The 27,122-nt window shown below is 51.6% G+C and overlaps 1 protein-coding gene across 1 annotated transcript; it reads left to right on the top strand.

Moving 5' to 3' along the window:
* The first annotated feature begins 1,194 nt into the window (after positions 1–1,194).
* LOC133357490 (zinc finger protein ZIC 1-like) lies at positions 1,195–26,789 on the top strand. The gene is made up of 3 exons (XM_061575451.1): positions 1,195–3,166; positions 18,251–18,414; positions 26,253–26,789. Exons 1-3 carry the CDS (start codon positions 1,591–1,593, stop codon positions 26,787–26,789), a joined length of 2,277 nt encoding a protein of 758 aa, XP_061431435.1. The 5' UTR covers positions 1,195–1,590.
* Positions 26,790–27,122: the final 333 nt, after the last annotated feature.

The raw sequence follows: 27,122 nt of genomic DNA, 5'->3' as shown, positions 1-27,122 counted from the left end.
AGAGAGCGTTTTGAGCGAGCGAGCGAGAGGAGGAGACGAGGAGGAGGAGGGAATGTGATGAGTGGGTTTGGTTTGAGATGAAGAGGGTGGGGAGGTAGGGGGGAGGTAGGGGGGAGGTAGGGGGCGAGGTAGGGGGGGGGGTGAGGCAGGGAACCGAGGGGGGGGGAGTTGGGGGGGGCATCTCGCTGCGACTCATCCAATAGCGTCTCCTCCAGCGTGCCACTTCTTCAAACAATGGATGATTTAGCGACCTCGTCCAATCGCGCTCGGCTGCCTCGTGTCCCACGTCACGCGACTGGGGAGGGGGGCGACGAAGCAGTAGCCGCGGCGCAGGCGGAGCCCACTGACGAGGAGAAGAGGAGGAGGAAGAGGGTTGGGGTAGTGAGGTGGTGGGGTGGGTGGTGGTCGTGGTGGTGGGGTGGGGGAAGGCTTGTGGATGTCCCGCACGCAGCCTCAATTCATTTATCTGCGGGAGTCTGGGAGGGGTCTCTGCCATAATCACCGCGAGTCGCCGCCGCCGCTTGCTGAGTCCGAATCGGCGCCTTCGCAGCTCTGCGTGACAACACCACGCAACTTTACTCACGGTGGAGGCGAGAGAGGGGGGGGGGGGGTGGTCGTGGGGCCGTTGTCCTCCCGACTCATTATTATTTTTTTGTTACAATCCAGCGGGTGGGTGGGTGGGTGGTGTGTGTGGCGTGCGGTGTTCGTGCGGTGCGTGGTGGGGGGGTAACGCGATGGTTGTGCGTGCGTGAGAGCGGTTTCGTGAGCGAGGCTGCTGCGAGAGACAAACCCCCCCCACCCACCCACCCACCACGTCCACTGGTGGTGGTGGAGGTGGTGGTGGATTTGATTGTTTTGTGTTCTATCGCGAGTCCAGAAAAGTTTATCGGCGGGTTCTATTTTTTTTTTTAAGTTCGAAAAAAAATTTAGTTGGTAGGGGGGGGGGAGACAGTTTTTTGGAGAGAGGGGGGGGTGGTTTTCGTTTATTTTTTTGGTTCGGTTTTCGTTCGTTCGCTCGCTGCTGCTGCTGCTGCGTTCGAGCGAACGACGAGACGAGTCGTCGAGTGAAAGTAAAAAACTGCGGCTTTTTCCCGTTTATCTGAAGGATAAATCACCACTAGAGAGAGAGAGAGCGAGCGAGCGCAGGGTGCGTGGTGTGCGTAAGGCGGACGGGCGGGGGGGGGTGGGAGAGAGTTTTCGCGAGCGCGAGCGAGATTTAGCGACCTCCTGCCTCCAGTTGTTGAACACACCTCATTTGCTCCTCATTCTTCCGGACTTGGCGTTCTCAACAACAACAACAAACAAACAACCAAACACAACAACAACAACGATCCGAACACGAGGCAAGCGCGACCACAACAACAGAGACTCGAACATTCACCCGCGCGCTGAGAGTCTCGCGCGCGCGCGCGAGTGCAAGCACAGAGCGAGGGACCGAGACACACGGAGAGAGAGCTAAGAGAGAGCTAAGAGAGAGCTCCGAGAGAGAGAGAGCGAAGAGAGCGAGAAGAACAGAGAGCGAACGATCGAAAGAGAGAGAGCGAGGAAGAGAGCGAGAGAGGGAGCGCTCGCACGCGCGCAACATCGTCCATGGCCATGCTACTGGAAAGCGGAGCGCAGTACCCGTCGACGCTAAGCGGGTACCCACCCCCTACCGCGAGACTCCAAGCGGGGGGCGACGGAGGCGGAGGAATCGGCGGTGACCGCGGCGACTGTGGCTCAGGAATGGGACTCGGTGGCGTCTTCGGGGACCCCCATCACCACCATCACCACCACCACCTGGGCGCCGCGTTCAAGCTGGGATCGTCGTCTGCTGCGTCGTCGTCTTCGTCTGCAGCGTCGCACCACCACCACCACCACCATCACGACATCGCAGCGGCGGCAGCGGCCGCAGCTGCGGCTGCCGCCACGGGGAACGGCGTCGGAGGTAGCGGAGCTGGCGGCGGCGGTGGTGGAGTTGGTGGTGGATCGCAGGGTGTCTTCTCGTCACAACCGACTGGCGCCTACGCTCACCCCTCGGGCACGCCGCTAGGCGGGCACGGCTCGCCGCACGTGGGCTCCTACGGGGCCGCGGCAGCAGCGGCGGTGGCGTTCAACTCGACGCGGGACTTTCTGTTCCGCAACCGCGGCCTGGGAGACGTCGCAGCTGCAGCCGCGGCCGCTGCTGCCGCCGCTGCCGCCGGCGCCGCGTCCCAGCACGGAGGCATCTTACAAGCGTCCATCGGCGGCGGTGGTGGTGGTGGTGGCGGCGGTGGTGTTGGTGGTGGTGGCCTCAACCCTCACAGCAGCCACCATCACCCGCCGCCGTACGCTCACCACCACCCTCACCACCACGGGCACGCGGACGTTGGAGGGGGTGGAGGAGGAGGTGGTGGTGGTGGAGCCGGGGGTGGTGGTGGTGGTGGTGGTGGCATCATCTTTCCGGGACTTCACGATCAATCGGCGGCAGTGGCGGCTGCGGCCGCTGCCGGACAAATGCGGCTGAGCATCCCGGGAGGGGAGCTGTACGTGCGGCCGGAAGCTCACCACCAGTACCCTCACCACCACGCTCACCACCACGCTCACCACCACCCTCACCACGCTCACCATCACCAGATCGGCGCGGCGAGCCCGCGCTCCGACGCGTACGGCGCCGTGACGGCGAGCGCGTTGCACCCTCACCACCACCACCCGCACCACCATCCTCACCACCACCACCCGCACCACCACCACCCGCACCACCACCCGCACCACCACGGCTACGGGCCGCTCAACATGATGGCTCACCACGCGGGCGCTGGGGCATTCTTCCGATACATGCGGCAGCCCATCAAGGAGGAGCTTGTGTGCAAGTGGATTGAACCGGAGCCCGGAGGAGGAGGAGGTGGTGGTGGTTGTGGTGGCGGCGGCGGGCAGCCATCGAAGCCTTGCTCCAAGACGTTCAGCACCATGCACGAGCTGGTGACGCACGTGAGTGTGGAGCACATTGGAGGTCCCGAGGCGGCTCACCACGTGTGCCACTGGGACGAGTGTCCCCGTGAGGGGAAGCCCTTCAAGGCCAAGTACAAGCTGGTGAACCACATCAGGGTGCACACGGGCGAGAAGCCGTTCCCGTGCCCCTTCCCCGCGTGCGGCAAAGTGTTCGCTCGCTCCGAGAATCTCAAGATCCACAAGAGGACGCACACAGGTGAGGGACGGGTGGGTGTGTGGGTGGGTGAACGAGTGGGTGGGTGGACGAACGAGTGGGTGGGTGAGTGGACGAGTGGGTGGGTGGGCGAACGAGTGGATGAACGAGTGGGTGGATAAGTGAGTAAACGAGTGGGTGGGTGAGTGAAAGAGTGGGTGAACGAGTGAGTGAGTGAACGTTGGAAGGTGGGTGGGTGAGTGGGTGGGTGAGTGAGTGAGTGGGTGAGTGAGTGAGTGGGTGAGTGAGTGGGTGAGTGAGTGGGTGAGTGAGTGAGTGGGTGAGTGAGTGGGTGAGTGAGTGGGTGAGTGAGGAGTGGGCGGTCTTCGCTCGCTCCGAAAACCTCCACATCCACCAGCGGACTCACACGGGTGAAGGAGCGGGGGGGCGGGGCTGGCGGTGCGAGTGGGGGGGTTGAGGGGGGGGTCGTGAGGTTTGTTGTGGGTGGGGAGGGGGGGGGTGTGGGGTGGGGGACTACACTTTTTAGCGGGTCGGGGTCTAAGTCCAGGGACCCCCACTCCAACAGTAACCAACCTCGCGTGCTATGCAGGAGGCCCCCTCCACCCGAAACGTCGCCGGTGGTAACGTTGGCGTTGTCTTCAGCGCAGAGCTATTGACGACTGCGATTTCGCGGAGTTTGGTAGCAAAGCCGTGGATAGAACGCAGTCTATGACAATCGTGGGGGTGACGATTGGGGGGCTAGGTGATGGTGGAGGTTGAGGGGGGGGGGTGAGATTGATTACCTATTTTAGGGGGGTGTAAGATACACGGGGGAGGGGGGAGCAATAGTCTAGCAATGGATCGATCACGGTTGACTGTGATGAGAAACGATCATACGCACACACGTGTGTGTGTATATATACGTAAACATATGTATACACTTACGCCTGTGTATATGTAGGTAGGTGTATAATAGGGAGACAAAGGCGGTCGGGCGTGGTGCTGGCTACCCACCCCCTCGTGTACCGTGCCGGCCTTCATAGGTGCTCGCTAACAGCACTTGCCCCTACAGTCTGTTAAGGCTATATGGGGGATCTTTGTTTTTTTTGTAGGTATATATATATATACACACAAACGTGTAATGTATACGCTTGCAAAAGTCGTGAATTGGCACCGTATCAGATGTACAGATGATATCAGATGATGCACGGATACCAGATGTACAGATGCTACCAGATGATGCACGGATATCAGATTATCTAAAGATTATAACCAGTTAATGCACCGATATCAGACGATGTACAAACACCAGGCAATGAAACATTCGGCTAAGGCTATGGACAACATCTCGCCACGTTACGATATTGGTGGAGGAGCGGTGGCGCAGTGGTTAGGGCACCGCGGCAGTGTGACCGAGGCGACAGGATCTATAATATTAATAATATTAATAACAAAACACATCTGAACTCCTCCCATCTCTGCGTCGACCACTGTGGTGAAGTATGGTCAGGATTAATCGCCCCCGCCCCTCGCCTATAATCGAGACAGAGCGTGAAAGCCCCTTAATAGAGGCAGAATATAAGAAAATTGTAATTATTAGAGCCTAAAATTTTATTTCAGATGTGCGTTCATTACATTATATCTCGACGGTTTGATGCGGGAATGGGGGGGCGGGGGTCATCATCCAGCGGTAGATTGACCATGGCAGACGAAGAGGGTGATGATGAATTTTTCGTTGTGTTTCTCGAGCCCTCTGGCTGTCGTGTTGGCTACCCTCGTCAGCGATAAATAATCCCGCGTCCATTCTGAGGATATGGGTAAGAGAGTGAATGGGTCAGCGAGTGAATTAATGGCGAATGAATTGATGCGCGAGTGAATGGCGAGCGAGCGAGTGGTTGAGCGAGTGAGTGAATGGGTGAGCGAGTGAATGGGTGAGCGAGTGAATGGGTGAGCGAGTGAATGGGTGAGCGAGTGAATGGGTGAGCGAGTGAGTGAATGGGTGAGTGAGTGAATGGGTGAGCGAGTGAATGGGTGAGCGAGTGAATGGGTGAGCGAGCGAGTGAATGGGTGAGTGAGTGAATGGTTGAATGAGCGAGTGAATGGGTGAGTGAGCGAGTGAATGGGTGAGCGAGCGAGTGAATGGTTGAGTGAGTGAGTGAATTCGTGAGCGAGCGAGTGAATGGGTGAGCGAGTGAATGGTTGAGTGAACGAGTGAATGGGTGAGCGAGCGAGTGAATGGTTGAGTGAGTGAGTGAATTCGTGAGCGAGCGAGTGAATGGTTGAGTGAGTGAGTGAATTCGTGAGCGGGTGAGTGAATGGGTGAGCGAGTGAATGATTGAGTGAGTGAGTGAATGGTTGAGTGAGTGAATGAATTCGTGAGCGAGTGAATGAGTGCGTGAGCGGGTGATTGAATCATCGAACGAATGAGCGATTTCTTTTGGTTCGACAAATCATTCCTAACCCTCGTGGGTTGGCGAACACCACGCGCTCGCCGGTGTGATGTTTTGTGTGAACGAGTTGAGTGAGTGAGTGAATGAGTGAATGAATTAGTGAGTGAATGAGTGAGTGAACGAGTTGCTAATGTGTGTACGCGTGTGAGTGATTAACCGAATCGATGCGTGAGCGAATTGTACGTTAAGCAATGCACGTGTGTGAAATAGAGGTTTAATTGAATTAAACAATGGGTGAATTAGTGAGTGTATGCATTGGTGAGTGAGTGAATTGGCGAGTGAATGAATGAACGGGTCGATTAGCGAGTGGGTGACGTGAGCGAGCGAGTTGACCGAGTGAATCTGTGAGCGACTGAGTGAATGAATACGTGGGTGAATGAACGCGATGAATTCATTCGTGAGTGAATGAGAGCGTGAACGAGTGTGGTTCTCATTCAGGGAGAAAGACGTGGATATAACGTTCCTCGGACGTTCAGAGTTTTTATTTGGGGAGGGAGGGGAGGGAGGACCTTCTCTGTTGAGAATTCCCAAACCTCAACATCCCGGCTGAACTCGATGTTTCTCGCTGCGGTCGCCAAGCGAATCGATGAGAAATTTGAAACGTGTAAAACGACCCCGAAGTCGTGGAATTCAACTTCCATTTGGACGCGTAATCCGGCAGCTTTGCACGGACCCGTTTGTTGTTGTCGCTGTTATTGTTGTTGTTAGTGTTGTAGGTGGTGGTTGTGATTTGTGCCGCGTAAGTTAACGACGCTATCGAATGATATTATCGGTCGTCGCCTTTAAGACTATTTTTGGGATTGGCACAGAAAGTGTTGTGCAAAGTTGCACGGGATTTGTCGAAATACGACGTGAATATGTATTTACAGTTTGTGTGTACGTGTGTGTGTGTACGTGTGTGTACGTGTGTGTACGTGTGTGTGTGTGTACGTGTGTGTGTGTGTGTGTACGTGTGTGGGGGAGCGATAGTGTAGCGGTTAGCGCGCTGCGCTATGAACCTAGCGACCCGGGTTCGATTCCCGCTCACGGCCAACACCAGTGACGATTATCTGAACCGGTCCTGGGCCTGACCTAGGTCGACTCAGCCTGAAATGAGTACCTTTTGTGGTGTGTAAACATCGCCACGGGGAGACAAAGGCGGTCGGGCGTGGTGCTGGCCACCCACCCCCTCGTGTACCGTTCCGGCCTTCATAGGTGCTCGCTAACAGCACTTGCCCCTACAGTCTGTTAAGGCTATATGGGGGATCTTTGTACATTGGTGCTCGCTAGCAGCACTCGCTCCTACAGTTTGTTAAGGCTAAACGGCGGATCTTTGCATTTTTTATGTAAATATATGGGGAGCGGTGGTGCAGCGGTTAGCGCTCCGCGCTACGAACCCGGCGATCCCGAGTTCGATTCCCGCTCACGGCAACCAACACCGATGACAATTATATTTATCTGAACCGATCCTGAGCCCTCCCCTAGGTCGACTCGGCCTCAAATGAGTACCTGGTGCGGTGTGTTGTAAACATCGTCACCTGGGAGACAAAGGCGGCCTGGCGTGGTGCTGGTCACCCACCTCCTCGTGTGCCGTGCCGGCCTTCATAGGTGCTACTCGCTAACAGCACTACCCCCAACAGTCTGTTACAGGCTATACGGGGGAGCTTTGTCTGTGTTCTTTTTCTAATTATCTAACACATCCTAAACCAAATGTAGAGTTATATTCGCGTGAAAGACAACATTGTACCACGTGCGTTCTTGTTACGATGATGATCGTGATGATACCACGTGCTATCAAGAGAGGGATATTGCCCTAAACGTCGCCGATCATATATATATTTTTATTTTATTTATTTTGTTGCGGAATGTGTTGTGGCGGATGGGGGGGGGGGGCTTCATACAGCGCTGGATTGACCATGGCTACCACCACTGCTGCTGCCGCTGCTGCTGCTGGTGATGATGATGATGTTGAAGAAGATGGTGATGATTGCGTGTACTCCACGTGGACAGAATGTGGTTCAAATGTCCACCCGCTACGTCGCATTAGCAGCCAGGGTCCTCGTGTACACGAATCGACGGATATAACAAAGACAAAGATCCCCCGTATAGCCTTAACAGATTTGTTTGGGGGGGGGCAAGTGCTGTTAGCGAGTAGCACCAAATTAGGGCCGGCACGGCACACGAGGGGGTGGGTGACCAGCACCACCCCCGGCCGCCTTTGTCTCCCCCCCCCCCAGTGACCATGTTTATACACACAGCACGAGGTGACTCATTTTGAGGCTCAGTCGACCTAGGGGAGGTCCAGGACCGCTTTAGATAATCGTCAGTGTGGCGGGAATCGAACGCACAGTAAAGCACACACACACACGAACACACACACACACGCACCAACACACCACGCACACACGAAGACACGCACGAACACACACACACGAACACACACACACGAACACACACACACGAACACACACACACATGAACACACACACATGAACACACACACATGAACACACACACACGCACCAACACACGAACACACGCGCACACACGAACGCACACACGAACGCACACACCAACACACACACCAACACACACACCAACACACACTCCAACACGCGCTCACACGCACATACCAACACACGCACACACGAACACCCACGCACACACGAACATACACGCACCAACACACACGCACCAACACACACACACACGAACACAACCCAAATTGTGTTCCCTTTTCCAGGTGGGCGGAGTGGTTGGTCTTGTGAACACTGTGTACGAGTCGCAGCAGTAGTAGTCGCCCTCAAAGCAGTTCGCGTTATTAATAATAATAATAATGGAATGAACAAATGAGACGAATTATTGATGTAGTTAAAGTGGAGCGCTCGCTGTAATCACAACCGCGAAGCGTTGCTTTGTTGGCACGAGACGGGCGGAGGAGAAGAAACGTGGAAACATCAAATCACGAAATGTGCATGGGACAATTCCAGGGGCAATCTACCCCATGGATCGTGATGATGATGATGATGCTGATGATGATCGCGTAATCTATAATCGTGATTGATTATAATTACGATGATTTAAAAATATATATATATAGTTTGTAAGGCCTTGGAGAAGTTGTTCAATTAAAACTAAAAACGAAACAAGTGCTTTTATTTTAACAGGAAAAGCCTACTGAGCTCTATAGAGGTATTCTATCAGAAGCGACCTGGCAATCACTAATGATAGCTCGACGAAGTGGGCTTTTCATCGCGTGGGCATTTCTAGTAGCAGCTCGGATACTTTTTAAGGCGCGTTTCTAAATGCGGAGGGGGGAAAAACTGGAGAACTTGGAGAAAAATCCACGCGACCACGGGGAGAGAGAGGGACAGAGAGACACGCAAACTTCAAATATACAGCAGCAGGCGCCAGGATCGGGATCGAACCCACGATCTCCTGCATACCAGGCGAGGTAGTTAACATCTCACCACTAGGTAAGAGAGAGAGACACGCAAACTTCAAATATACAGCAGCAGGCGCAAGGGTCGGGATCGAACCCACGATCTCCTGTAGACCAGGCGAGGTAGTTTACATCTCACTACTGGGTAAGAGAGAAGAGACACGCAAACTTCAAATATACAGCAGCAGGCGCAAGGGTCGGGATCGAACCCACGATCTCCTGTAGACCAGGCGAGGTAGTTTACATCTCACTACTGGGTAAGAGAGAAGAGACACGCAAACTTCAAATATACAGCAGCAGGCGCAAGGGTCGGGATCGAACCCACGATCTCCTGTAGACCATACTCTTTGGTTCTTTCGGTAAAGTCACACAGGTAAATACAATAAATTAAATCACGACGTTTCTGACACAACACAAGCGTCCGTCATCAGGTGGGACAACCACAGCGAAAAGCTGTTTCTTTTCTTTTCTTTACCGACATGACTTTACCGAAAGAACCAACGAGTATGGATCCTTGCAGTCACGAAAACTTCAAATCCTGTAGACCAGGCGAGGTAGTAAACATCTGGTCACCCCCTCCCGCCTCCCCCACCTGAGTTGTTTCAAATTCCCGGCTTACATCAGTGACCACCCCCAAAGTTGATGCCTTACAAATCGTTCAACAGCAACACATTTGGCGCAAAAACAATGAGCGGGATTGGTGAAGTATGGTTAATACCTCCCCTCCCTCCCCTCCCTCCCCTCCCTCCCTCCATCCATGACCCACACGGAGGGGTGGGGCAGACTTCATCCAGCAGTGGATCGAACAAATGTTTGCAAGCATATTTGTCGCGTTGATTTTAGTCGTGGAACACACGCACGCAAACATTAAAATGTAACACTCATTGCAGCAGCAGCAGCAACAGCAACAACACTCGCGAGCCGTAAAGTCGTGTGTGTATATATATCGGGGTCGTTCAAGTACATGTGTGTGTATATATATGATCGATTTATATGATCGATATATATGATCGATATATGTGTGGGTAGCGGTAGTGTAGCGGTTAGCGCGCTGCGCTACGGACCGAGCTCGATTCATACTCACGGACACCAACACCACCAACACCACGCGGGCAATCATCAGAACCGGTTCTTGGCCCTCTTTGCGCCCCCCCCCCTAGGTCGACTCGGCCTCAAATTAGTAGCTGTACCTGGTGCTACTTGTAAACATCGCCACTGGGTGGTGTTGCCCATCACCACCCACCCCCCTCCACCTCATGAAGAATTTGCCCCAACAGTCTGCTGAGGCTAAACGCGGCATCTTTATTATTTGTGTTTGAAGATACATATATACACACACACACACACGATTTCAAAGGTAATCATTTGATCCTCATGACGGTACCCCGGGGTAAGCAGATAATACAAACTGGCCGAGGCAATTAAATATTTTATTTCTGGGCCACTATTTTTTTTACAGGGGGTGTACTTCACTCCTCGACTGGGGTACCCAATCAATCCCAGATCGGTGCCACACTCCGCGATGTAGAAACGCAGCGAGGGGTGATCGTGCCGAAACCCTGAACGCGCTCGGTACGTTCCGTAGTTGGTGGTGCATCGTGAGAACAGCTCGTCCAGATGAGTCGATTGCCCCATCGTCCACCATCCACAGACTAACAATGACTGCATCACGGGCATCATGCGATGAATATATTTCGGACGGACAATCGTGTGCCATTGGATTGGTGATAGATTGCGTTCACTTTGCTGAGACTTTCCCTCCGTGCATAGTAGCAGTAGAGTGGCCACATTTTAAATGTGTCACTTTTTAATAAGTGCAACAACGTAGGATGTTCACCATGTCTCTTGTTTTAGTTTAAACATCGTTTATAAGCGTGCAGCCTTAACAGACTGTTGGGGCAAGTGCTGTTAGCGAGTCGCAGGACCTCGTGAAAGGCGGCACTGTGGCACACACGAGAATGGTTGGGTAGTCAGCACCACGCCCGGCCGCCTTTGTCTCCCTTAGGGGCGATGCTTATTACATACCGCACCAGGTACACACACGCATTCACGCACACATACATGCACACACGCGCAGGCACACACACACGCGCATGCACACACACGCATGCACACACACACGCACATGCACGCACACACAAGCATGCACATGGACACACGCGTACGCAAATGTACACACACATACGCATATTAATGTACACGGACACACATTCACAAATGTACTCACACACGCATACACAAATGTACACACACACGCATACACAAATGTACGCACACACACGCATGGACACACACACACCCATTCACAAATGTACACACACACGCACGGACACACACATACACACACGTACACACGTACGCACACTGCCTCTCCCCCTCTATTCGCACGCCTCTCGTTAGAACCCGAGACGGTCGCGCCATTAATGAATGCGCCAATAAAAATGCGCGAGATGTTTGATTTCATTTAGCGATGAACTGATGAATCGTGTCCTTTCACGAGCAAAACGAGCAACGCGCCGCAGCGTCGCTCGCGTTTGGTCGGCGAACACAAACAGCGGCGCCAACGCAGAGATCCGCCACCCCGAGTCGTCCACTACCCCCCCCCGAGTCGTCCACTACCCCCTCCCACGAGTCATCCACCCCCCCCCCGAGTCGTCCACCCCTCCCCCCGAGTCGTCCACTATCCCCTCCACCAAGTCGCTCACTACCCCCCCCGCAAGTCGCTTACTACCCCCCCGAGTCGCCCACTACCCCCCCCCCCCCGAGTCGTCCACTACCCCCCCCGAATCGTCCACTACCCCCCCCGCAAGTCGCTTACTACCCCGCCGAGTCGCCCACTACCCCCCGCAAGTCGACCACTAACCCCCCCCGAAGTCGTCCACTACCCCCCCCCCCGAGTGGTCCACCCCCCCCCCGAGTCGTCCACTACCCCCCCCCGAGTCGACCACTAACCCCCCCCCCGAAGTCGCTCACTACCCCCCCCGAGTCGTCCACTATCCCCTCCACCAAGTCGCTCACTACCCCCCCCCCCCCGAGTCGCCCACTACCCCCCCCCCCCCGAAGTCGTTCACTACACCCCCCCGAAGTCGTTCACTACACTCCCCCGAGTCGCCCACTACCCCCCCCGAAGTCGTTCACTACACCCCCCCGAGTCGCTCACTACCCCCCCCCGAAGTCGTCCACTACCCCCCCCGAGTCGTCCACCCCCCCCCCCCGAGTCGTCCACTACCCCCCCCCGAGTCGACCACTAACCCCCCCCCCCGAAGTCGCTCACTACCCCCCCGAGTCGTCCACTATCCCCTTAACCAAGTCGCTCACTACCCCCCCCACCAAATCGCCCACTACCCCCCCCGAGTCGTCCACCCTCGCCCCGCAAGTCGCTCACTACCCCCCCGAGTCGCTCACTACCCCCCCCCCCCGCAAGTCGCCCGCTATCAGCTGGCGGCCGGGTTCACCTAAATTCGAGTCTAAGCGGCTGATGATGCTGATGATGCTGATGATGCTATTTGATCCGTTGTTGCTGTTGCTGCTGGTGGTGCTGGTGGTGGTTGTGGTGTTTTGGTGGTGGGGAGCGGTGGTGTAGCGGTCAGCGCTACGATGCGCTACGAACCCGGAGACCCGAGTTCGATTCCCGCTCAACGGCCAATAACCGGTGACGATTATCTGAACCGGTCCTGGGCCTCTCCTAGATGAACTCAGCCTCGAATGAGTAGCTGGTACGGTGTGTAAAAACATCGCCACTAGGGAGACAAAGGCGGCCGGGCGTGGTGTTGGCCACCCACTTTCTCGTGTGCCGTGCCGGCCTTCATAGGTGCTCGCTAAAAGCACTTGCCCCAACAGTCTGTTGAGGCTATACGGGGGGGGGAGGGGGGTCTTTGTATTTGGTGTTGCTGATACAATTGTTTTTATTCTTATAAATAATTCTGGTTGTAATGTGCTGAAGCTGCTGTCGCCACGGCTGATACAACTGCGTTATAATTAATGTTTCAATAATGACATCGTCTGCGAGATGATGCTGCTGCTGCTGCGTTACGCAAACAAGAGTTCAACTTGTAGCGCGTGTGCGTGTTGTGTGCGTGGAAGTGCCTTCTCGTCGACGTTTCGGTACGTGGTTCTCTTCAAAGAGGGAGACGGGTGGGGGGAGCATATAGTTGAGTACATATTTAAAACTACTGCGATATCCGTGGCAAAAATTTGATTCATAGCTCATCGGATTCCTCCGATGTCAAATCAACATTGTCAGTCTGAGATTTGGTAAGGGAGCGATCGTCCCGTCAGCAGCGCTAAGCGATCATCATCGTCAGTCAGGCATAGCCACGCGTTTGTTGTTGTTGTGAGTTGTGGTGGTTGTTGTTGCTACTGTTGTTGTTGTGAGTTGTGGTTGTTGTTGCTACTGTTGTTGTTGTGAGTTGTGGTTGTTGCTGCTGCTGTTGTTGTTGTGAGTTGTGGTTGTTGCTGCTGCTGTTGTTGTTTTGCAGACCGTGCCTGTTGTATTGTTGTTGTGAGTTGTGGTGGTTGTTGCTGCTGCTGCTGTTGTTTCACAGACCGTACTAGTTGATGTTGTGAGTTGTGGTGGTTGTTGTTGCTGCTGCTGTTGTTTCACAGACCGTGTTAGTTGTTGTTGTTGTGAGTTGTGGTGGTTGTGCTTGTTGCTGCTGCTGTTGTTGCGATGGGATCACTGTGTGTGGAGGGAGGATTGATCCCATCAAGACGAGGCAGTCGCCCCTCCCCTCCTCCCCCTCCCCTCCCCCATCTCCCCACTCTTCACCCTCCCTCCTCCACCACCCCAGCTCCTCGCTTCTCATGCTAATGGTACTCAGCGCGACTACTTTCGCCAACACAAAACCCGGGACTAGATCCCTCATCTCCTGCCAGCCGCATTAGCATCACCAAGAGGTGTCGATGAGGACGTCGAAAGCACCGGGGGTACATGAGAGATGGGGGGGTGGGGGTGAGGGGGTAGGGGGGGTGATGGGGGAGGGTGTAAATGAGAGGGGGGGGAGGGGTGGTAGAATTAGTCAATGAAAAATAACTTAATTACTCTTCTTGGTTCTTTCGGTAAAGTCACGTAGAAGGGAAATAATAAAATAATAAAAATAAAACTATTTTATTTTATTATGTTTCATTTTTATTATTTTAATATTTACCTTCTACGTGACTTTACCGAAAGAACCAAGAAGATGAATCCCTGCAGTCACGAAAGCTTTAAATCGAAATGTAACTTAATTACTATGTGCATATCTGCGTAGTGTGTATGTATATATGTGTGTGCGTGTGCGGTAGTGTAGCGGTTAGCGCTACGAACCTGGCGACCCTGGTTCGATTCCCGCTCACGGCCAATACCGGTGACGATTATCTGAACCGGTCTTGGGCCTCTCACCTAGGTCGACTCAGCCTCAAATGAGTACCTGGTGCGGTGTGTAAACATTGTCACTAGGGAGACAAAGGCGGCCGGGCGTGGCGTTGACCACCCACCCCCTCGTGTGCCGTCTCGGCCTTTATAGGTGCTCGCTAACAGCACTTGCCCCTACAGTCTGTTAAGGCTATACGGGGGCTCTTCTTCTTTGCCATTGTGTATATATATGTGTCTTTACGTGTGTGTATATGTGCATATGTATGTACGTATCGGTGTGTGTATGAATGTTGTAATCGATGTATGTTCATGAATGTTTGTGAACACATTGGGTGAGCTTTTGTCTCTGTTGTGTATATCGTGCACGCGTGTGCGTGTTGTGTGTGTGTTATAAGTGTTTGTGTCGGGAGCGGTGGCGCAGCGGTTAGGTCACTTCGCGAACTAACCCGGCGGACCGACTCCTATTCCCGCTCATGGCCCCACATCGTTGACGAGTCCGGGCCTGCCCTAGGTCGACTCGGCCTCAAATGAGTAGCTGGCGCGATGGGTAATATCGCCACTGGGGAGACAAAGGCGGCCGGGCGTGGTGCTGGCCACCCACCCCCTCATGTGCAGTGCCGGCCTTCATAGGTGCTACTTGCTAACAGCACTTGCCCCAAAAGTATGTTAAGGCTATCCAGGGGAGCTTTGTCTTTGTTATAGGAAAAACAATTACAACTGATTATCAATGCGAATATGTAAATGCGCACATGCAAATGAGCTTGGATTCTAATGCATAATTGCGTTCGCTTTCATCAAAGTGTTTTACGGTTTAAATATAAATTAATTAGCCTATTCAGATAATTAATTGCAATTATCTATTTCACTATTTCAACTCTATTTGTACATCCTAAGCCAGGTTTGAGCGACGTTAATTCATACGTTTTGTGTATGTATATACGCACACTACACGTTTAAATAACCATACAAAATCCCCATTGACCAGAATGGCGAAGTATGGTCAAACAACTCTCCCACGTGTGTGATGAGATCATCCATCGAGCAGTTGAGTCGTAAGATTATTTACAATATATGCATATACTATATAAAACGTAATTAAATTAGCGTAACCTTCATCCACTGCTGTATAATTAATTTATATGCATTGTGTGCAGTATATAAATCAATTCATTTCTATTAAACTCCCCTTCTGCCATGGACAAACAGCATTTCATATTCAACAGTGAAATATACAATTGCAATTAATTTTCTTAATTGATTCATTAGCTCGTGTGACTTTATATGCAGTGCGTGTGTGTGCGAAATTAAATATTAAGGAAATGCATTCATACGGTTACAGTAGTTAGTGTAGTCATCGTAGTTATGGCAGTTTTAGTTGTAGTAATAGTTGTTGCAGTCGTAAAAATAGTTGTTGTGGTTGTTGGTGTTGTAGTTGTTGTAGTAGAATCTGGTTGTTGTGCTTGGTGTTGTGATTGTTGTTAAAGTTGTGGACATTGGTTGTTGTTGTGGTTGTAGAATCTGGTTATTGTAGTTGTTGTTGTTGTTGGGGTAGCTTCACACGATCTCGGTGGCTCTCACTGAGTGTCGCGTTTGAACCGAGATCCAGACTCCTCCATCATCACCATCAACCCCATCAACATCATAACCTTCGTAATGATCATCATCGACACCATCAGCATCATTATCATCAACGTTCATCATCATCATCAGCAGAACGATGGTGCGTGATTGTGCGTGCAGGGAGTGAGTTTGGAGAGGTTATGATGGTCGTGATGTTGTTGATGTTGCTGATTGTGATGATGATGATAATGGTGTTCAATGACCACGTAACTCTGTGCAATTTATTTTAACGGATGTAATATTTTTTGATCGAATAACAATGTCATCAACATACGAATGTTCATAACATACAAAGGCAGATATCCCCCGGATAGCTCTAACAGACTGTTGGGGCAAGTGCTGCGAGCGAGCACCAACTAATACCAGAACGGCACACGAGGTGGTGGGTGCCCAGCACCACGCTCGGCCGCCTTTGTCTCTGTAGTAGCGATGTTCACACACCATACCAAGTACTTATTTGAGGCCGAGTCGACCTAGGGGAGACCCAGGACTTGTAGAGATAAGCGTTACTGCTGTTATCCGTGAGCACGAATGGAACTCGGGTCACCGGGTTCATAGCGCAGCGTGCTGACCACTGCCCCACCGCTCCCTACACACATAAACAGTTTTCACCTTTAACAGACTGTTGGGGCAAGTGCTGTTAGCGATACATAAACACACACGTGCGCACACACACACACATATGCGCTCACATACATACACACGCAGACAAACACACCTGCACAAACACACGCGCACACACCCTCATAAACACACACACGCGCGCACACACAGACACGCACTTTTTTTCTAACTGCGCCTGTTCGCGATGTTAGCCGCGTCTGTTCGCTAAACGTACGTTGACTGCGTCGATTCAGCTATACGCATCGGCGAGGATCTGTTCGCCGTGTCGAGGCTCGCGCGTGCTGTGGGAGTGTGTGTGGTTTCAGCTGTTGTTGCTGTTTGTAGTGTCCGTGTATAGCGAGTGAGTTGTGTGTGGGGGGGGAGAGAGCGGTGGCGCAGTGGTTAGCGCACTGCGCGACGTAGTCGGCTATATAACACAAACGCAATAAAATCACTCGAGTCAAGAAGGAAACATTTTCGGGTTTAAAAAAAAAAAATCTGGACGCGTAGGATTATCGTATTTATTTGAACAATTCACGTAGGATTATTCAATTTATTTTAACAAATGTTTAAACTGACTTCCACTGTTTAACATTAACGCACACGATGCAACGAATTACATTTTGAAATGTAATTAGGACTGTTCGTGTATTCAGGGTTCTTACTCGGTCGAGTTTTTCTACATGACATCTGACAAGGAAGAAGTAAAAAAAAATCTATTATTAATAACGATAAAATAAAAATATCCGCTTAAATAATAAAACAATTTAAATGCTTTTAATGGCGGTGTTAAAATAAATTTAATAAAACCTTGATGTCCCGACGTTTCGGGGAACGCCCTTGTGTACGAACCACACATTCACGCATCCCATCAGCCACGTGGACTTCTTGCCGGCTCTTGCAGAATATCAGCAGCAACGATTCCACGCAGGCAAAGTCGTGGGTCCGGCTTCCACGTTCGGTGTTCTCATCAGCAGCAGTCGTTTTATTAAACAAAAAAAGACAAAGACAAAGATCCCCCGTGTAGCCTGTGACAGACTGTTGGGGCAAGTGCTTTTAGCGAGCACCTAATGAAGGCCAGAATGACACACGAGGGGGTGGGTGGCCAGCACCACGCCCGGCCGCCTTTGTCTCCCCAGTGGCGATATTTACACACCGCACCAGGTACTCATTTGAGGCTGAGTCTACCTAGGGGAGGCCCAAGGACCGATTCAGATAATCGTCGCGAGGTTCGTAGCGCCGCGTTGCGCTACACTACCCACGCACACGCGCGTGCTGTAAACAACCACACAAAGACAAAGATCCCCCGTGTAGGCTGCGCAGGCTGTTGGGGCAAGTGCTGTTAGCGAGTGGCACCTATATTGGGGGGTGGGTGAGGTGGGTAGGGGGTTGTGTTCTGAAGCCACGCCCGACCGCCTTTGTATCACCAGGGCTGATGTTCGACAGGCAAAACTGAACGCAAACAATGTTGTGCTGCGTTGGCAGTGGTACACAAGCACAGCCAACAACAACAACAACAACACGACCCGTGTCGACAACAACAACAACACCACCATGTGTGTGGCCGTTAAAACATATAAATATCATCGGCGACGTTTCGGGCAACGGCCCTTCTCCACGACACACTGCGGATCGATTTCTATACAAGAAGGCGTCGATCACCGCCCTCTCTGTCCCTCTCTCGCCCCCCCGCCCCCCAGGAGAGAAACCGTTCCGCTGCGAGTTCGTGGGTTGCGACCGACGTTTCGCCAACAGCAGCGACCGCAAGAAGCACATGCACGTGCACACGTCGGACAAGCCCTACCTGTGCAAGCTGTGCGACAAGTCGTACACGCACCCCAGCTCGCTGCGCAAGCACATGAAGGTGAGAGTGTAGTGTGTAGTGTATAGTGTAGTGTAGTGTGTGAGTGGTGTGTAGTGTAGTGTGTAGTGTAGTGTGTGGGTGTGTAGTGTAGTGTGTAGTGTAGTGTGTGAGTGTGTAGTGTGGTGTGTGAGTGGTGTGTAGTGTAGTGTATAGTGTAGTGTGTGTGTGTGCGACAAGTCGTACACGCACCCCAGTTCGCTGTGCAAGCACACGAAGGTGAGAGGATCGGGTCAAATGTGAGCACCACATCATCATCATTATAAGCAACATCATCAGCAACGTAATTCTTTACATCATCATCAGCGTCATTGTGATTGACGTCACCATCAGCATCATCATTGTTCGTGTCATCATTAGCAAAACAAAATTCTCCTCCGTCCACATCTCGCTTCAACGATGGAATAATTTTCTGAATCGAATCGGGTTCACAAACACTCGTACACAAACACACACTCGACACGAAAAGACAAAGATCCCCCGTGTAGCATCAACAGACTGTTGGGGCAAATGCCGTTATCAAGCACCTACGAAGGCCGGCACGGCACACGAAGGGGTGGGTGGCCAGCACCACGCCCGGCCGCCTTTGTCTCCCCAATGGCGATGTTCGCACACCGCACCAGGTACTCATTTGAGGCCGAGTCGACCTAGGGAGAGGCCCAGGACCGGTTCAAATAATCGTCGTAGCGCAGCGTGGCGCTAACAGCTCCGCAGACACACTCGGACATAGACAAAGATCCCCCAGCGCGTCCTTACACAGACTGTTTGGGGCAAGTGCTGTTATGGCGAATCGCCCCGATACAGTCCGACATGACAACATGACGAGGTGGGTGGTTGACCCACGCCTGGCCGCCTTTGTCTCCCTCGTGGCGATGTTTACGCACCGCATTAAGTACTCGGGGGATGTGTGGGCAATATGGGCGGGTCACACTGACTCTTTAAAATGATCGCCACTGCGCTAACTGTTGCGCCACCGCTCCCCGCACGCGCACGATTTTAAATGCACGCGCACACGCGGACAGCACGCGCGCAGTACGCACACATTAACATTATACACACGATGGACATACACACATTAACACAACATACACACACCACACACACCACACACTACACCAGACACACATTAACATTATACACACGATGAACATACACACATTAACACAACACGCACACACACCACACACACACCACACACTACACCAGACACACATTAACATTATACACACGATGAACATACACACATTAACACAACACACACACCACACACTACACCACACACACATTAACATTATACACGCGATGAACATACACACATTAACACAACATACACACCACACACACACTACACCACACACACTACACCACACACACACACACCACACACACACACTACACCACACACATTAACACAACACACACACACCACACACACTACACTACACACACATTAACACAGCACACACACTACACCACACACACACCACACACACACCACACACACACCACACATACACCACACACACACACCACACACACACTACACCACACACACACCACACACACACCACACATACACCACACACACACACCACACACACACTACACCACACACACATTAACACAACCCACGCACCACACACGTGAACACAATATATATACACACAGTAACACTACCCCGTACACAAATTAACACAACACACATATTAACATTATACAAGCGATGCACAGACACACATTAACACAACATACACACACCACCCACATTAACGCAGCATATACATTAACGCAACACACACCACACACATTAACACACCACACACATTAACACAATACACACATACCGCACACATTAACATACCACGCACATTAACACACCACACACATTAACACAATACACACATTAACACAATACACACATTAACACAATACACACATACCACACACATTAACACTATACACGTGATGCACATACACACAATAACACACCATACACATGAACACACCACACACATGAACACAACACATCACACACACAGTAAAACAACCCCCAACACACATGAACACAACACACACAACGCACACACATGAACACAATACACACCACACACACAGTAAAACAACCCCCTACACACATGAACACAATACACACCACACACACAGAGTAAAACAACCCCCTACACACCTGAACACAACACGCACAACGCACACACATTAACACAATACACACATTAACACAATACACACATTAACACAACACACACATTAACACAACACACACATTAACACAACACACACATTAACACAATACACACATTAACACAATACACACATTAACACAACACACACATTAACACAACACACACATTAACACAGCACACACATTAACACACACGGACATGATATAGTGTTATGATTTTATATATATAAACCCTCTAACACCTATTTATGCTGTGTTTACATCATGCACATTTGTATACAGTATATGAAACAGTATACATTGTTATAACGACATATACTGTTTATAGACTGCCTTTAAAAGTACTGTGTACACGTGTTTATATTTAACGGTATATCGTTGTATAACTAGACTGCCAAAATAGTCTTTAAATACATGCTTATATATTTATAAATCTGCAAACATGGATATCACCACATGCACTGTTTACATATGCACACTGTTTTAGGGTTTCCACATATCTATAACAACACAGAGATTGTTATGGCTATACGCTGTCTCTATATTTACTCTTTTTAACAGTATATACACACGCGTTTATGTAAAATATTATTTATATATGTAACGTTATGTTTTGTGTCTATGTAATGTCTTAGCAGTCTACACGTATACTGTTAATGTTATATATACTGATATTCTTGGTTCTTTCGGTAAAGTCACATAGAAGGGAAAAAATAAAATAATAAAAATCAAATATAATAAGATTAAATTCTCACGACGTTTCGGCCACAGGGTTAATTAGGACGCTGTCTTTCCGACAGCCCTGTTCTTCACCTGAGGACGGCTGCTTGCGTTGTGGCCGAAACGTCGTGAAAATGTTATCTTATTATGTTTTATGTTTTATTATTCTATTATTTCCCTTCTACGTGACTTTACCGAAAGAACCAAGAATATGAATCCATGCAGTCACGAAAGCTTAAAATCGAAATATATATACTGACTTAACAATATACGTGTGTGTGTATATATAATAGTATATATAATAGTATATATAATAGTATAGATACTATAAACATTGGTCGAAATGTGGAATTGTCAGTATGACTCGTTCCGCAGTTGCCCATTCTCACTGAGTACAACACAAAGACAAAGATCCCCCGTGTAGCCTTTCATAGACCGCTGGGGCAAGTGCGTTTAGCGAGCGCCTACGAAGGCTGGTTCGGCACCACGAGGGAGTGGGATTTGTGTGGCAACGACCAACAGTACCTGGGTTGAATGCACACCGCTCATCAGGTATGCGAGTTTATTCAAGGCTGAGTACATCTAATAGAGGGTGGGTGAGCGTCTGTGTGGGTGTGTTCGTGAGTGAGTGGGAGGTGAGTGAGTGTCTGTGTGTGTGGGTGAGTGGGTTTGTAGGTGAGTGGATGTGTGCGTGAGTGAGTGGGTAGGTGAGTGAGCGTGTCTGTGTGGGTTCGTAGGTGAGTGGAAGTGGTTGTGTGTGAGTGGGTAGGTGAGTGGATGTGGTTGTGTGTGAGTGGGTAGGTGAGTGAGTGTCTGTGTGTGTGGGTGAGTGGGTTCGTAGGTGAGTGGATGTGTGCGTGAGTGAGTGGGTAGGTGAGTGAGTGTCTGTGTGTGTGGGTGAGTGGGTTAGTAGGTGAGTGGATGTGTGCGTGAGTGAGTGGGTAGGTGAGTGATCGTCTGTGTGTGTGTGTGTGAGTTGGTTCGTAGGTGAGTGGATGTGTGAGTGAGTGGGTAGGCGAGTGAGAGTCTGTGTGTGGGGTGAGTGGGTTAGTAGGTGAGTGGATGTGTGTTCGTGAGTGAGTGGGTAGGTGAGTGAGCGTGTGTGGGTGTGTGGGTTCGTAGGTGAGTGGATGTGTGCGTGAGTGAGTGGGAGGTGAGTGAGTGTCTGTGTGTGTGGGTGAGTGGGTTAGTAGGTGAGTGGATGTGTGCGTGAGTGAGTGGGTAGGTGAGTGAGCGTGTCTGTGTGGGTTCGTAGGTGAGTGGATGTGGTTGTGTGTGAGTGGGTAGGTGAGTGGATGTGGTTGTGTGTGAGTGGGTAGGTGAGTGAGTGTCTGTGTGTGTGGGTGAGTGGGTTCGTAGGTGAGTGGATGTGTGCGTGAGTGAGTGGGTAGGTGAGTGAGTGTCTGTGTGTGTGGGTGAGTGGGTTAGTAGGTGAGTGGATGTGTACGTGAGTGAGTGGGTAGGTGAGTGATCGTCTGTGTGTGTGTGTGTGAGTTGGTTCGTAGGTGAGTGGATGTGTGAGTGAGTGGGTAGGCGAGTGAGAGTCTGTGTGTGGGGTGAGTGGGTTAGTAGGTGAGTGGATGTGTGTTCGTGAGTGAGTGGGTAGGTGAGTGAGCGTGTGTGGGTGTGTGGGTTCGTAGGTGAGTGGATGTGTGCGTGAGTGAGTGGGAGGTGAGTGAGTGTATGTGTGTGTGGGTGAGTGGGTTAGTAGGTGAGTGGATGTGTGCGTGAGTGAGTGGGTAGGTGAGTGAGCGTTTGTGTGGGTTCGTAGGTGAGTGGATGTGTGCGTGAGTGAGTGGGTAGGCGAGTCAGTGTCTCTGTGTGTGGGGTGTGTGGGTTAGTAGGTGAGTGGATGTGTGCGTGAGTGAGTGGGTAGGTGAGTGATCGTCTGTGTGTGTGTGGGTGAGTTGGTTCGTAGGTGAGTGGATGTGTGAGTGAGTGGGTAGGCGAGTGAGAGTCTGTGTGTGGGGTGAGTGGGTTAGTAGGTGAGTGGATGTGTGTTCGTGAGTGAGTGGGTAGGTGAGTGAGCGTGTGTGGGTGTGTGGGTTCGTAGGTGAGTGGATGTGTGCGTGAGTGAGTGGGTAGGTGAGTGAGCGTCTGTGTGTGTGGGGTGAGTGGGTTAGTAGGTGAGTGGATGTGTGCGTGAGTGGGTGGGTAGGTGAGTGAGCGTTTGTGTGTGGGGTGTGTGGGTTTGTAGGTGTGTGGATGTGTGCTTGAGTGAGTGGGTAGGGGAGTGAGCGTCTGTGTGTGTGGGGTGTGTAGGTGAGTTGGTTCGTAGGTGAGTGGATGTGTGCGTGAGTGGGTAGGGGAGTGAGCGTCTCTGTTGGTGTGGGTGAGTGGGTTAGTAGGTGAGTGGATGTGTGTGTGAGTGGGTAGGTGAGTGAGCATCTGTGTGTTGGGTGTGAGTGGGTTCGTAGGTGAGTGGCTGTGTGTGTGAGTGAGTGGGTAGGTGAGTGAGCATCTGTGTGTGGGGTGTGAGTGGGTTCGTAGGTGAGTGGATGTGTGTGAGGGAGTGGGTAGGTGAGTGAGCATCTGTGTGTGGGGTGTGAGTGGGTTCGTAGGTGAGTGGCTGTGTGTGTGAGTGAGTGGGTAGGTGAGTGATCGTCTGTGTGTGGGGTGAATGGGTTAGTAGGTGAGTGGCTGTGTGTGTGAGTGAGTGGGTAGGGGAGTGAGCGTCTGTGTGTGTGTGGGGTGAGTGGGTTAGTAGGTGAGTGGATGTGTTCGTGTGAGTGAGTGGGTAGGGGAGTGGTCGTCTGTGTGTGGGGGTGAGTGGGTTTGTAGGTGAGTGGATGTGCGCGTGAGTGGGTGAACGGGTAGCTGTGTGTTAATGGGTTGTTGTGAATTACAAGTGCATTGCATACGTTGACGGGGAATTGTGCATGCTGACTTAACGAGTTGATGGTTCCTAGAAGTCGCTAACATCCAGGGTGGGAACTACCCTCCCTCGCGAGCTCCTATGCCAAATCCCAATCCATAGCAGGCATTCTGGGTGGGTGGACGAGTGAGTGGGTGAGTTTGGGGGCGACTGAATGAGTGACTAAGTAGGTGGGTGGGTGGTTGAATAGGTGAGTGGGTAGGTGAGTGAGTGGGTGAGTAAACGAGTGAATGTGCTTGGCGGGACTAGGACACTATAACCACACGCACACAACGTACACATACACACAAAAGACAAGGACAAAGCTCCCCCGTATAGCCTGTAACAGACTGTTAGGGCAAGTGCTGTTAGCGAACCCCTATGAAGGCCGGCACGACACACGAGGGAGTGGGTGGCCAGCATCACACCCGACCGCCTTTGTCTCCCTAGTGGCGATGCTTTTTTACACACTGCGCAATTTGAGGCTGAGTCAACCTAGGGGAGGCCCAGGACCGGTTCAGATAATCTCTGTCACTGGTGTTGGCCATGAGCCGAAATCGAATCCGGGTCGCCAGTTTCATAGCAGTGCGCGCTAACCGCTACCACTACCACTCCCCACGTACACAACGCGCACACACACACACAATGCACACGAGCACACAATGCACACACACACAAACATAACGAACACACTCAAACACAACGAACACACTCAAACACAACGCACGCACACAAAGCACACACACAATGCACACACACACACACACAACGCACACACACAAACACAACGAACACACTCAAACACAACGCACGCACACAAAGCACACACACAATGCACACACACACACAAACATAACGCACACACAATCACAACGCACGCACACAACGCACACACACAAACACAACGCACACACACAAACACAACGAACACACACAAACACAACGCACGCACACAACGCACACACACACAAACAAAACGCACACACAACGAACACACACAAAGCACACACACAATGCACACACAATGCACACACACACAAACATAACGCACACACACAAACACAACGAACACACACAACGAACACACACAAACACAACGCACGCACACAACGCACACACACAAACAAAACGCACACACACAAACACAACGAACACTCAAACACAACGCACGCACACAATGCACACACACACAGGCTGTACACAGCAGCATCAGCGGCGCAATAGTTATTGGTGATCTCATTGATCGATCATTGATCGATCATTGATCGATCATTGATCGATGGTTGATCAATGAGACCCTCCTATCAGTGGTCGTGATCAGCGCGCGTCGCTTGCGAGACCGGCAGAGCTGGCGACCACGTGGGGAGGAGTCGCTCTTTAGCTGAGGCTGCTGATGATGACGATGATGACCATGTCAAAACCACTGCTGATGATGATGATGGAGAGGAGACGACTAGCAGTGGATACATAATGTGTGTTGCTTTCACTGCTGATTCTTCAGCCGCCGCTGATGATGTTGCTGCTGATGGTGATTATGATTATTATTATTCTTCTGCTGCTGATGATGATGCTGATAATTATAATGATGATGCTGCTGCTTATGATGATGCTGCTGCTTATGATGATGATGTTGCTGATGGTGATTATGATTATTATTCTGCTTCTGATGACGAATCTACTACTGCTGCTGCTAATTCATCATCTGCTGATTCTTCCTCTGATGATGATGATGTTGAATCTTCTTCTGCTTGTGCTGATGATGATGATGCTGCTTACGATGATGCTGCTGCTCATGATGATGATGTTTTTAATGATGCTGATGATGCTGCTGCTTACGATGATGCTGCTGCTTATGATGATGATGATGCTGATGATTATGATGCTGCTGCTGATGATGATGCTGCTGCTTACGATGATGCTGCTGCTTATGATGATGATGCTGATGATTATGATGCTGCTGCTGATGATGATGATGCTGCTGTTGATGATGCTGCTGCTTACGATGATGCTGCTGCTTATGATGATGATGTTTTAATAATGCTGATGATGCTGACGGTGCCCGTCTAGGTGCACGAGTCGAGCGCCCAGGGCTCGCAGCCGTCGCCCGCCGCCAGCTCCGGCTACGAATCAGCGACTCCCCCCGCAATGGGGGCTCAGCAACCCCCCTCCGCTACGGGGGAAACTTCCGCTACACCCGCAGCCCCCACCACCACCACCTCCTCCTCCTCCTCGTCCCACTCGTCGTCGTCCTCGACATCGTCGTCGTCGTCCTCCGCATCGTCGGGCGCGTCCGTCACGACGCACGCGACCAACCTCGCGCTGGGCAAGATGCACGGCAACGGCCTTGGTGGTGGATTGGGAGGAGGAGGTGGTGGTGGTGGTGGATTAGGAGGAGTGTTAGGTGGAGGAGTGTTAGGTGGTGGAGGAGTGTTAGGTGGAGGAGTGTTAGGAGGAGGAGGAGGTGGTGGCATGGCAAGCCCCTCCGTATCGCTCGCCCACTCGCTCATGGAGCTGAGCGAGCCGGCGCGACGCGTCCACGCTGAGATGATTGGCGCGTCGCTCATTCCACCGCTGCCCGCCAACTACAGCGAGTGGTACGTGTGAGGAGCGGGTGGGGGGGGTGGGGGGAGGGGGGTGGGGGGAGGGAGAGGTGCTAAGGGTCGTGGGTGATCGGGGGTTGACGTGCGGCGCTCGGGACGAAGAAGAAGGGACGACCCCAAGGGGATGACGCCACTCGTGTCTCTCGATATCCACCGTGGCCACCGCAGCCACTCGACTGATGGTGATCCTACAGCGTGTGTGGTGTGGCGCGTCTCTGTGTGAGTCTGTGGGTCCCAGTGGGAGTCTGTGGGTCTCAGTGGGAGTCTGTGGGTCTCAGTGGGAGTCTGTGGGTCTCTGTGCGAGTCTGTGGGTCTCTGTGCGAGTCTGTGGGTCTCA

Source organism: Lethenteron reissneri, chromosome 58 (genome assembly GCF_015708825.2).
Source record: "Lethenteron reissneri isolate LAM-NWPU_2019-01 chromosome 58, ASM1570882v1, whole genome shotgun sequence".
Lineage (NCBI taxonomy): Eukaryota > Metazoa > Chordata > Hyperoartia > Petromyzontiformes > Petromyzontidae > Lethenteron > Lethenteron reissneri.
The sequence above is the reverse complement of the archived record's forward strand: the minus strand, read 5'-3'. Positions and strand labels throughout refer to the sequence as shown.